Source organism: Rhinoderma darwinii, chromosome 10, assembly GCF_050947455.1.
Source record: "Rhinoderma darwinii isolate aRhiDar2 chromosome 10, aRhiDar2.hap1, whole genome shotgun sequence".
Taxonomy (NCBI): domain Eukaryota; kingdom Metazoa; phylum Chordata; class Amphibia; order Anura; family Rhinodermatidae; genus Rhinoderma; species Rhinoderma darwinii.
Genome location: NC_134696.1, coordinates 64,433,128 through 64,446,448, shown reverse-complemented (window position 1 = coordinate 64,446,448; position 13,321 = coordinate 64,433,128). Strand labels below are relative to the sequence as shown.

The window sequence follows — 13,321 nt, the reverse complement described above, 5'->3', positions numbered from 1 at the left end:
CACGTATTACATGCACATTTGCTGCATGGCAAATGCGCAGCATAATACAGTACCAGCAAAGTAAATAAATCTGATCTAAACGTGCAGGTTATTCTGCACGTAAATTGACCTGCGGTGCGTATATTAAAATCCGTAGCATGTCAATTTATCTTGCATTTCCGAATGCGAATTGCATCTGACTAGTTTTAAAAAAACAAAACCTCAAAATCGGCAGCAAAAAAATGTAAACACCGCACCTAAAAATGCATAATAAAATTGCACTATTAGGTGCAGATTTCACCTGCGGAATTACCGATGTGTACCTGCGCCAATTTCTGCAACATATGCATGTTAATCAATAAAAAGAGATTTGCAAAAAAAAAATAATATATATATATATATATATATATATATATATATATATAAATACCATATATATGTGTATAAGGTATATACATGTGTGTGAAAAATATGTTTAAGAAATAAAAATAATCTTTAGAATGAAGAATTGCAAAAGGTGAAATTTTGCTCTGGGATTCAAAGTCCAAAACGTCCCTAGTCTCGAGAGGGTTACGTTCCCGGCTAGGGATGCACAATGCATCGAAACTTCGATACTGTTTTGATACAATGCACCCTCAAACTGAAGACAGAACATGGCGGGCACACTGCAAAACACCCCCACGTTCTGTCTACGGTGCACCGCCGGCCGCATCACCTCATGCTGACCGCGCGCGCACTTGTTGTCAGGAGCAGGGCAATGGCTGTATTACACAGCCACAGTCCCACTGTAACGGCGGAGATCAGAGAAGCCTCTCATCCCCGCCGCTATTCCCCTGAATGCTGCAATGAAAGCTGACCACCACATCAGCATTCAGGGGAAATTGAGATGGGGGGATGCCCTTTGGGTCTCGTCACAGGGAATTCCTGTGACACGATCGTGGGCCGCATCATATATGGGCAGACAGCCCAGGGCCCATTGAAGGACCCCAGGGCTGTCTGACCATATTTCCTGTTGTTAGGGCATACTGAGGTATGTCCTAACAACTGCCTGTGTACTATCAGTACACAGGCTAATGTACTGGTATATAGATATATGCCAGTACATTAAAGTTTTAAAATAAAAAAGTAAAAAAATAAATAAAGCAATGTTAAATAAAAAAAACCCACACACATTACAATAAACATTAAAATAAGTCTCAATACATAAAATATACACATATTCGGTATCGTCGTGACCGTAATAACACATTTATAGCGTCATTCATGTTTACGCTGTTAGAAAATTAAATAAAAACTGCTTTCTTTCACTTATTAATGTGAGGCACGAGGTATTGTGAATTTTGAACCTCCATGTGTCTCACATTAATAGTAATTAACCCCATCATGTACCTCACACATTAGCCCAATGTTGTCCATTATGACTGGGGAACATGATGGGGTTAATTACTATTAATACGAGGCACTTCAAAATTCATCACACCACGTGCCTCACATCAGAAAATGGAAGAACTTTTTTTTATTATTATTGTTGGTAAAAGTATAGTTTTGGTATCGAAATCGCAATACTACACGAAGTATCGGTATCAAAGTCCAAATTCTGGTATCGTGACATCCCTATTCCCGGCAAAACTGATATACTGTGCTATGCCTAGTGCGTGGCCTGAGGAGTCATGCATGACACAGAGATTCTCTCTTTGGTATTCTTTAAATACCTGTGTCATACACCAATCCTCAGGCGCTGGACTAGGATATGCATTGTATCAGTTATGACTGGAGTGTTCCTTTAAAAAGACTTGAAAATGAATTATTTTTGTGGTCTCACTGACTATATCAACAATAATTTTTAGATCAGGGTACAGTCTTATGCTTATACACATTTTTTTTTAATTGTCTTACTGTTGGCTTTATAATGGAGATAAGATCTTGATGCAAAGCAACTTCGTACAAGAAACCATAGTGATCAGAAGATTCAAATGCAATGCCGAACATCCCGATGATATTTGGGTGAGATGAAAGCGAGAGAGCCACGCAGTATTCATAGAGAAAGTTTTGCCTCTTGGTAAATGTCTTTGGCAGAAGTTTTAAAGCCATGGGCGTTCCTTAAAACAAGAAGAAATAAATATTTAGAACTGTATTAAAATGAAGTGACGTAAAACAATTTAAAATCTATTTAAGTAGCTTTTATTGACACCATCTCTCCTCCCCTTTAGGTTGCCCATATAGTGATTTAAAGATTAAACTTTGTACACATACCATATTGTACACAATTATACCATACAATGTCTGATTATCACTACTATACAGTGCCCAAATAACACTGCCCAATCAAGAAATTAGGGAATCCAGCTGCTTTCTGCGAAGCTGCCTTTTCTACGGTTTGGGCATCAATGGCTGGCTCTAATGATCAGAACATTGAAGCTGGTACTGCAAAATCAAATGTTTTAATGAGTGGTTCCTCAACTGTCTCTCAGAAAATCCCACAGAGATATATTTTATGAACTTAACTGCCCAAGTGGGGGTATCAGAATGGACATACTGCTTAGAGAAAGAACTTGGTTGGTGCACAAAGGATAAACAAGTTGTAGGATATGTTTTAATCTGCTGAAAAGGAACTTAACTCCACTACTGATTATCTCGGACAGGAGAAAAAGGATAGTAGAGTTTTGCATGGCTCTTTTCCATCTGAGAAAGAATAAAGTAAAATAGAATCAAATAAAGTATTGGACCCTCCTCTAATTAATATAGAATATATATTTAATATATTTATTAATGACATTGTAAATGGCATACAAAGTACAATTTCAATATTTGCAAATGATACTAAACTCTGTAAAGTAATTAACACAGAGGAGGATAGTATAATATTACAGAGGGATTTGGGGATGCTGAATTCATGGGCATAGAAATGGCAAATTAAGTTGAATGTGGATAAATGTAAGGTTATGCACTTGGGCCGAGGAAACAAATTATATAATTATGCATTAAATAGTAAAACTGGCACTAAAATAAACTTGGGGATATTGGTGCACAGTAAACGTAACTTTAGCAACGAGTGTCAGGCAGCTGCTGCCAAGACAAATAAAATCATGGGATGCATCAAAAGAGGCATAGATGCACATGACAAGAATATCATTTTTCCTGCATACAAATCGCAAGTCAGACCACACATGGAATATCGTGTACAGTTTTGGGCACCTGTGTATAAGAAGGACATAGCTGAACTGGAGCAGGTCCTAAGAAGGGCGACCAATGTCATTAAGGGAGTGGGTGGATTGCAGATTTCTTAAACTTATATTAATCAGGTTACTTCAGTTATTCTGTTTAGAAAAAACATGGATAATGAGCGATCTAATTACAACGTACCTATATGTGAATGGACAGTACAGAGATCTTTCTAATAATCTTTTTACACCTAGACCTCTAACCATGACAAGGGGACATTCTCTGCGTCTAGATGAAAGAAGGTTTAACCTTAATCATAAATGGGGATTCTTTACTGTGAGGGCAGTGAGACTTTGGAACTGTCTGCTACAGGATGTTGTGATGGTTGATTCTTTAAGTAAGTTCAAGCATGGCCGGGACCCCTTTTTGTGAAAATTTTTATATGACAAGTTATGGGTACTATATTCTGGAGATGGGAAGTTGATCCATTGATTTATTCTAATTTCTATATTTAGTCAAAGAGGAATTTTTCCCCTTATGAGGCAGTTGGCATTTGCCTCATGGGGTTTTTTGCCTTCCTCTGGATAAGAATGGTAGGATTATACACTACCGTTCAAAAGTTTGGGGTCACCCAGACAATTTTGTGTTTTCCATGGAAACTCACACTTATATTTATCAAATGAGTTGAAAAATGACTAGAAAATATAGTGAAGACATTGAAAAGGTTAGAAATAATGATTTTTATTTCAAATAATAATTTTCTCCTTCAAACTTTGCTTTCGTCAAAGAATGCTCCATTTTCAGCAATTACAGCATTGCAGACCTTTGGCATTCTAGCTGTTAATTTGCTGAGGTAATCGGGAGAAATTTCACCCCATGCTTCCAGAAGCCCCTCCCACAAGTTGGATTGGCTTGATGGGCACTTCTTGCGTACCATACGGTCAAGCTGCTCCCACAACAGTTCTATGGGGTTGAGATCTGGTGACTGCGCTGGCCACTGCATTACAGATAGAATACCAGCTGCCTGCTTCTTCCCTAAATAGTTCTTGCATAATTTGGAGGTGTGCTTTGGGTCATTGTCCTGTTGTAGGATGAAATTGGCTCCAATCAAGCGCTGTCCACAGGGTATGGCATGGCGTTGCAAAATGGAGTGATATCCTTGCTTATTCAAAATCTCCCACTTTACCAGCACCAAAGCAACCCCAGACCATCACATTACATCCACCATGCTTGACAGATGGCGTAAGGCACTCTTCCAGCATCTTTTCAGTTGTTCTGCATCTCACAAATGTTCTTCTGTGTGATCCAAACACCTCAAACTTCGATTCGTCTGCACATAACACTTTTTTCCAATCTTCCTCTGTCCAATGTCTGTGTGCTTTTGCCCATATTAATCTTTTCCTTTTATTAGCCAGTCTCAGATATGGCTTTTTCTTTGCCACTCTGTCCTGAAGGCCAGCATCCCGGAGTTGCCTCTTCACTGTAGACGTTGACACTGGCATTTTGCGGGTACTATTTAATGAAGCTGTCAGTTGAGGACCTGTGAGGCGTCTATTTCTCAAACTAGAGACTCTAATGTACCTGTCTTGTTGCTCAGTTGTGCAGCGGGGCCTCCCACTTCTCTTTCTACTCTGGTTAGAGCCTGTTTGTACTGTCCTCTGGAGGGAGTAGTACACACCGTTGCAGGAAATCTTCAGTTTCTTGGCAATTTCTCGCATGGAATTGCCTTCATTTCTAAGAACAAGAATAGACTGTCGAGTTTCACATGAAAGCTCTCTTTTTCTAGCCATTTTGAGAGTTTAATCGAACCCACAAATGTAATGCTCCAGATTCTCAACTAGCTCAAAGGAAGGTCAATTTTATAGCTCCTCTAAACAGCAAAACTGTTTACAGCGGTGCTAACATAATTGCACAAGGATTTTCAAGTGTTTTCTAATCATCCATTAGCCTTCTAACAGAGTTAGCAAACACAATGTACCATTAGAACACTGGAGTGATGGTTGCTGGAAATGGGCCTCTATACACCTATGTAGATATTGCATTAAAAACCAGACGTTTGCAGCTAGAATAGTCATTTAGCACATTAACAATGTATAGAGTGTATTTCTGATTAATTTAATGTTAACTTCATTGAAAAAAACTGTGCTTTTCTTGCAAAGATAAGGAAATTTCTAAGTGACCCTAAACTTTTGAACGGTAGTGTAGGTTGGACTTAATTGGCCAGTGTCTTTTTTTCAACCTTATTAACTATATAAATATGTAACTAGTCTTCCTAATACAGCTGTAGCGTCCATGGCCGCGGACTGTCGTGTTTACTCACCCCCCGACGGACGCAGCCATGGATCTGTGAGCGCTGGCTCACATCTCCTTCCCAGTAGACGCCAGTGCTCACTCACACTACTCGGTCCGCTGTGTCCCGTTGGGTGCTCGTCTTAAAGGGCCAGCGCGTGCACATGTGGAAATCATCCTCATCAACTGCCCATGATTTCCTGGACTGTAAGAAGGGCCCTGCCCTTCTGAGCCTTGCCTGAGCGTTGTTAGTGTATCCCATGTCAGTTTTTCAAATGGTCCCTTAATGTTTTCTCGTTCCTGTTGTTACCGGTGCCCTGCTACCTGTATCCTATATCCCATGCTGTGTTCTTGTTCCTGAGCCTATTAGTGTTGGAGTCGTGTCATACTGCACCTGCTGTCATTTTGCCACATCCATTGTCGTCTGCCACGTCCAGTGTCGTCTGCCATGACCAGTGTCTTCTGCCACAACCAGTGCCTCTGCCACATCTAGTGTTATCTGCCACATCTGGCGCAACCTGCTGGTCCCACCTCCATCCATGCTGAAGCCTCAGCCACTGTCTGGACTATTTCAGGTACGCTTGTGCTATGAGTCTTGTATAGACTGTGACTAGGCCAGCTGCCTCTCCGCTACGGCGGAGTGGCCTAGTGGTTCCACATACACTGTGACCGTGACAGTACGCTCTGGCCATGAAACCCGCTGGCCAGCCCAAGACCGCAGTCCATAAGATACAGACGGAGATGCATGACCTACGCACACGTCAGGATCAATTCCTTGAGGCTGTAAATTCTATCGTGGCCCGTCTGGATAAACTCACTGTTCCATCTCCGGTTCCTCCTCCAGAGGCTGTTGCTGTGCCACTGCCCGTTGCTTTCCCTTTTTGTTCCGGATCCACAGTTCCACTGCCTCTTCCTCCTCGCTATGACGGTGATCCCAGAGCCTGTAGAGGGTTCATTAACCAATGCACAGTTCATTTTAAGCTACGGTCACATCTCTTTCCCTCCGAGGAGGCCAAAGTAGTGTTTATTATCTCCCTCCTCGCTGGCAAGGCCTTTGCATGGGCGAACCCAATCTTGGAACAACAAGGACCTGTATCCTCGGACCTAGCCTTGTTCCTGCAGTCTTTCCGTGCCGTGTTCGAGGAGCCGGGCTGAACATTTTCTGCCACAGCCACTCTGTTGACCCTCCAGCAAGAAGGTTCCACAGTAGGAGAGTATGCTAACACCTTCCGTACCCTGGCAGCAGAGTTGGCATGGAACAATGAGGCACTGGTGGTGACCTTTTGGCAGGGACTGTCCTCGCACATCAAGGACAAACTTGCAGCCCGCGACCTTCCTTCTACCTTGGATGCTCTCATCCTGTTAGCCACTCGGGTTGACATGAGGATCCGGGAGCGCACTCAGGAGGTTCGACAGGAGAGCCGGGGTCACAGACCAGCACCCTCGGTCCAGAGACCACTATTGCCTTCCCCTAGTGCACAACCTGAAGAATCCATGTATGTAAACAGAGTCCGGTTGTCCGAACAAGAGAAGCAGCGTAGACGGTCCTCTGGATTATATATGTATTGTGGCCTTAAGGGTCATTTTGTGCGCCAATGTCCACAGAAACCGGAAAACTCCAGAGCCTAGGGTTGGTTAGAGAGTCAACTCTAGGTGCGACGCTTCCAAACGTCAAAACCTCTTCCAAATTATCGATTCCTGTGGCCATTGTCTCCGGAGAGACGTCACATCCCTCCTCTGCCTATCTTCACTCTGGAGCAGCTGCAAATTTCATCCAGCAGGATCTAGTGGATCATATACATCTACCCACAGTTCTGGAGAGACCTCTGACTGTTGCATCTGTTGCATCTGTGAATGGTCTACCATTGCCCGATCCAATTGTGTTGTCACAGAACCATTGACACTAAAAGTCGGAGCTCTTCACTCTGAACAGATCGCCTTCCTTGTATTACCCAAGGCTATCAATCCTATCCTGCTGGGCCTGCCATGGCTTTGTCTACACGCTCCGCTTCTTGACTGGAGTTCCGGAGAAGTTCTTCAATGGGGTCACAGATGCCATAGCAATTGCCTTTCACAAGTTCATCCTGTTTTGCCCCCACTGCCTCAGTCACTCTCCGATCTACCTTCTCAGTATGCTAGTTTTGCGGATGTCTTCAGCAAGCGAGAGGCTGAGACGCAATTTCCACATCGGAATTATAACTGCCCCATTCAACTGGTTCCAAATGCTTCTCTTCCACGTGGACGGGTATATCCTCTCTCCTTGCCAGAGACTCTATGCATGTCAGCCTATATCAAGGAGAATTTGGAGAGGGGTTTCATATGAAAGTCTTCCTCCCCGGTCGGGGCTGGGTTCTTTTTCGTTAAGAAGAGAGACAAATCCCTTCGACCCTGCATTGACTACCGTGGTCTCAACCAGATCACGGTCAAGAACAAATACCCGTTGCCACTTATATCCGAACTGTTTGACCGTATACGAGGAGCCAGGATTTTTTCAAAATTAGACTTGCGTTGGATTATAATTTGATGCAAATCCGTCAAGGGGACGAGTGGAAGACGGCGTTCAATACCCGAGACGGGCACTACGAATACCTGGTGATGCCCTTCGAACTGTGTAACGCTTCCGCACTCTTTTGGGAGTTCGTCAATTATATCTTCAGAGATCTGCTCTATGTCTGTGTTGTAGTCTATCTCGATGACATTTTGATTTTCTCCCCAGATCTGACGACTCATCGGAGGCATGTCTAACAGTTTCTACTGCGATTAAGGGAGAATCGTTTATATGCCAAGTTGGAGAAGTGCGTCTTTGAAAATAATTCTCTGCCCTTTCAGGACTTCATCATCTCGGATCAAGGTCTCAGATGGATCCTGAGAAAATAAAGTCTGTACTTTAATGCCCACGTCCTCAAGGCCTAAGGACCATACAGCGTTTCCTGGGATTCGCCAATTTCTACTGCCAGTTTATCCCAAACTGCTCATCACTGACTGCTCCCATCTCTACCCTTACCAAGAAGAAGGTGAGCACCCAGGTGTGGATTCCAGAGGCAGAATTTGCATTTATTAGCCTCAAGAAAGCCTTCACTTCAGCCTCGATACTTAATCATCCTGACGTGTCTCGGCAGTTCTCATTTGAGGTGGACGCTTCTTCTGTTGATGCAGGTGCACTTCTGTTCCCGAGGAGCTCCAAAGGAAAGGCAGTAGTATGTGGCTATTACTCGAGACTTTTTTCTTCTGCAGAGCGCAACTCCTCTATTGGGGATTGGGAGCTACTGGCCATCAAATTGGCTCTGGAGCAGAGGAGACATCTGCTAGAGGGCGCAGCTCACCCCATCCTGATCTACGCTGACCACAAGAACCTTACCTATATCCAGGCAGCCCAATGGCTGAACCCACGTCAAGCCAGGTGGTCACTGTTCTTCACCCGTTTCCAATTTGTGCTCCACTACCGTCCTGCTGACAAGAATGTGAGGGCCGATGCCCTGTCCAGGTCATTTGAGACAGATGATCCGGTGGAGTCCCTTTAAAGTATCATAGACCCGTCCTGCATTGTCAATGGATTTCCCTGCTCCATAACAGTGAAGGTTAGAGACATCTCTCCGGGGAGGACTTTTGTTCGGTTGGCAGACAGGCCAAACTGGCTAGGCACGCTGGTGTTCGTAAGACACGATATCTGATTGATCGTCACTTCTAGTAGCCCACACTACCCAAAGATGTTGTGGACTTTGTGTCTTACTGCACGGTGTGTGCATCTAACAAGGTTGCTCACCTCAAGCCTGCCGGCCTGCTCCAACCCCTGCCTGTACACAGTGTCCCCTGGCAGCACATTGCAATGGACTTTGTCACAAACTTTCCTCCCTCAGCAGGATGCAACACTGTCTGGGTGGTGGTGGATCGGTTTTCAAAGATGGCACATTTTATCCCGCTGATGTCCTACCTTCTGCTCCCCGACTGGCGAGTCTCTTCATTCAGCACATCTTCCGCTTGCATGGCTTGCCCCTTCACATTCTGTCCGATTGGGGGGTTCAATTTACCTCAAAATTTTGGAGAGCCCTCTGTAAACTCCTGGATGTGAGATTGAACTTTTCCTCAGCTTATCACAACCAGTCCAATGGGCAAGTCGAGAGGATTAACCAGATAATGGAGAATTATCTCCGCCTCCTCATCTCTTTGCACCATGATAACTGGGTACAGCTTCTTCCATGGGCCGAGTTCTCGTATAACAACCACACAAGTGAGTCCACCACTTCCACACCATTCTACATTGTGTACAGTCAACATCCTAGAGTCCCTCTTCCTGTGTCGACTACATCTCAGGTACCCGCTGCTGACTCTGCATTTGGGGATTTTCTGCAACTCTGACAACAGACCCGGTCTTCTATTTTGCTGGCAGTCGATCGCATGAAGCGAAAAGCGGATATAAAAAGAAGGGAACCGCCTCAGTTTTTTCCAGGTACCAAAGTCTGGCTGTCCTCATGAAACATTCGTTTAAAGGTACCTTCATACAAGTTTCCCCCCAGGTTCCTCGGACCTTTTGAGATATTGCAACAGATAAACCTCCTATAAGCTTCGGCTGCTTCCTACCCTCAGAATCCCCAACTCCTTTCATGTATCCCTCCTGAAACCAGTGGTCGTGAACCGCTACTGTAATACTTTAAGTTCCGCCGTTGCTCCCAGCGGTTCATCTGATGTGTTTGAGGTGAGGGAGATCCTGGACTGCAAAAAGGTAGGAGGAAGGACCTTCTATTTGGTGGACTGTAGAGAGTTTGGTCCTGAGGAGAGGTCCTGGGAGCCGGAAGAGAAACTTAGTGACCCTGCTTTCATTCAGAAATACCTCTCTCGCTCTGGCCCCAAGAAGATGTTGTTACCTGTGCCCTGCTACCTGTATCCTGTATCCCATGCTGTGTTCTTGTTCCTGAGCCTATTAGTGTTGGAGTCGTGTCCTACTGCACCTGCTGTCGTTTGCCACGTCTAGAGTCGTCTGCCGCGTCCAGTGTCTTCTGCCGCGTCCAGTGTCTTCTGCCGCGTCCAGTGTCTTTTACAACGACCAGTGTCCTTTGCCACGTCTAGTGTTATCTGCCACGTCTGGCGCAACCTGCTGCACTCACTTCCATCCGTGCTAAAGCCTTGGCCACTGCCTGGACTATTTCAGGTACCCTTGTGTTACGAACTGCTAGAGACTCTTGTATAGACTGACTAGGCCAGCTGCCTCTCTGCTTCGGCAGAGCAGCCTAGTGGGTCCACATACCCTGTGTTCGTGACAACAGCTACATTAATGAAAAAAGAAAAAACGTTTTTCCCAATTGAATGCAGAGGGGTGAAGAATTTTAAGGGTCTTTAATGCCAAAGTCAGCTACATCAATAATGAGTTGAAAGGGTTGTTTCATGAAGACAAACCTTGTCCATGTGCTCTGTCATAAAGGCGGGACCCCCTTTTATAAGCCAGAATGGAGGGCAGCTCTGTGAAAGTGGGTCTTATTCTGGTTTACTCAAGCCATTCATATCGTACTGTACATGGATGGTCATTCATGTGAATGGCCGGCATGTACTACATGTCCCAGATGATGTGTTGGCAGTAAAACAATAGAAATATTTACTTATATCAAGAAAATAAAGCAATATTACAGCATACATAACAATCCTTCTTCTACAGGATCTTGACCTGTGAATGAAGAGCAACATAAATCAAAACACTTAAAGAAACAGTAGTGTCTACTGGGGACGGGCTGCTTCATGCCCTGCATCTCCCCCAGCTTTAATTGGTGCAATCCTTGCATAGGCCGGACGTCCAAACAGGAACATCTAAAACAAAACACAGTGACTTTCTAACACAAGTTGGGCTCTCACGGATAGTCTCTGACGACTCTTCTCGAAGTAGGTCCAGTTCAGTTCCAGTTTAGACCCATTCAAGCTCACTTGGGCCCAGTTTCCTCAGCAGCTGCAGCAAGTTTAGCATCAGTCTCCATTAATCTCCTCATGTGGCGCTCCAGCTGCACACGCTGCTCCTTGTCATTCCTACTCTTGCACCTGCTTCAAGAAACGCAGCCATTCCTCCTGCCACTTGCTGCCTATGTTCTTCCATTTATTTATCAGGATGCCATAGGGACAACTCTCCACCAGCCACATCCCCGCCACTTGGATTACCTTCCTGAGTTCGGGCTTATCACCCTAGAACAACCAGTTCCCCATCTTTGCTGTTCCATGATTATCCTGCTGACAACACCAAACAGTTTTAAGACCGAGTATTCGGAAAGGACCGCAGGGTTAGTTGCAGTGATGACAGAGGCCCAGATGATGTGCAATCGAACAGTGTTGTACAGACAACAATTTTTTACTAGGTCAGTGGTATACGAAAGGGAGAGCAAATACTTCTTAAAAGATAGGCACAGTCTCTTAGCATGGTTTACAAAGACAAAATTGCACATATATCAATTTCAGGCAATGCGGTGAATGTGGTGCACACTTCTCTGGCTTTTGGATAGACCTTCAACTCCTCCCTGATGCATGGTACAGCCACTTTAAATCCATGCCCTTTCTCTCTGGCCATTATAATATATTTTTTTTTAGGAAGATCATGGGAAGGCCCCTGACAACTTACACTCGCCTGTCTCAGCAACTCAATCACAAGGAGGCATCTTCCACCTGGTTATCTCACAGTCTCTAAATGTGAAAAGGCCCCTGGCAACTCCACCTGCCGACTCTTTTGGAGTTGAAGGAGCCCAGTACAGAGTTTATGCTCAAGCAGTTATGGCGCCATCTTATCCTTCCACAGCACCCTATACTCAGAGGCACGACTCTCAAAGTATGCAAATGGCTTCTGTCCTTCTGTTGTCGACGGACTCTTTCCCTTGCTGTATGCCAGTACAAACAAAATCCTGCTGTTCCAAGCGCTGTAGCCAACGCACTGAGCCCCATTTGGCAGGAACAACCACTTTTATCAAATTAGCACCGCTCCCAGTGTGAGGCAGGCAGCTTCAATACGCTGTGTGAGTCCTCACCAATGTTATGGAGCAGGGAAATCCATTGAAAATAGCGTCCAGGATGTTTCTCTCGATTCTGCAATTGACAGGGTTAGCCACCATTGTTTGACCAGTATCAAGTAGCAATGAGGTTTGCTTGAGGACGTGCCAAGATATAATTGGACAGTACATGATCTTTTTACACCTAGGCCTGTAACAATGACAAGGGGGCTTCCTCTACGTCTAGAGCAAAAAAGGTTTCACCATCATTACAGATGGAGATTCTTTACTGTGAAAGCAGTGAGACTACGGAACTGAATGCCACAGGATGTTTTGGTGGTTGATTCTTTGAACAAGTTCAGGAAGGGCCCTGATGCCTTTCTTGAAAGATATATTATTACAGGTTATGAGTACTAGATTCTGAAGATGGGACATTAATCCAGGGATTTATTCTATTTGCCCTATTTGGAGTCAGGGAGGTATTTTTAATTATTAATTTTTTTTATTGAAGAAAAAGTTTGTGTAATAAGTCAACAAATAAAGTATAAAAGGTATAAAATCGACAATAAAAATATACAATCCAAACTTACTACAGCAACAGAATGCAAAGTATAGATTAATGAAAATATCAATGATTCCAAATAATACTTTTCCTGAAAATAAGAGTACACATGAAGTCAGGCATTGTTGACCCAAAAAGAAATAATTAAAATAGTTAAAGAAATATAAAAAGAAAAAAAAGAACAATAAAGTTCCCCCATTTACAAAAACGAGGGAGGGAGTAGGCGAAAGAAAAAGGGCAAAGAAGGGATGGGAAGGGGGAGGGAGATAGGCACAAGAACTATGTACTATATATATAGTTTATATTTCTGTGAATAGATTTTGATACTTTTATAACCCTTGAGTCATGTGCTCTTTGTTTACCAGGGTTTTCCCTG

The 13,321-nt window shown here is 43.9% G+C and overlaps 1 protein-coding gene across 1 annotated transcript in view; it reads right to left on the bottom strand.

Moving 5' to 3' along the window:
* The window catches only part of LOC142661476 (serine/threonine-protein kinase SBK2-like), a 156,744-nt gene that overhangs the window by 15,865 nt on the left and 127,558 nt on the right, over nt 1-13,321 (bottom strand). The window contains exon 3 of the mRNA XM_075838874.1: nt 1,876-2,078. Within this exon, the coding sequence (XP_075694989.1) occupies nt 1,876-2,078 (203 nt within the window). The remainder of the gene's footprint in view (nt 1-1,875; nt 2,079-13,321) is intronic.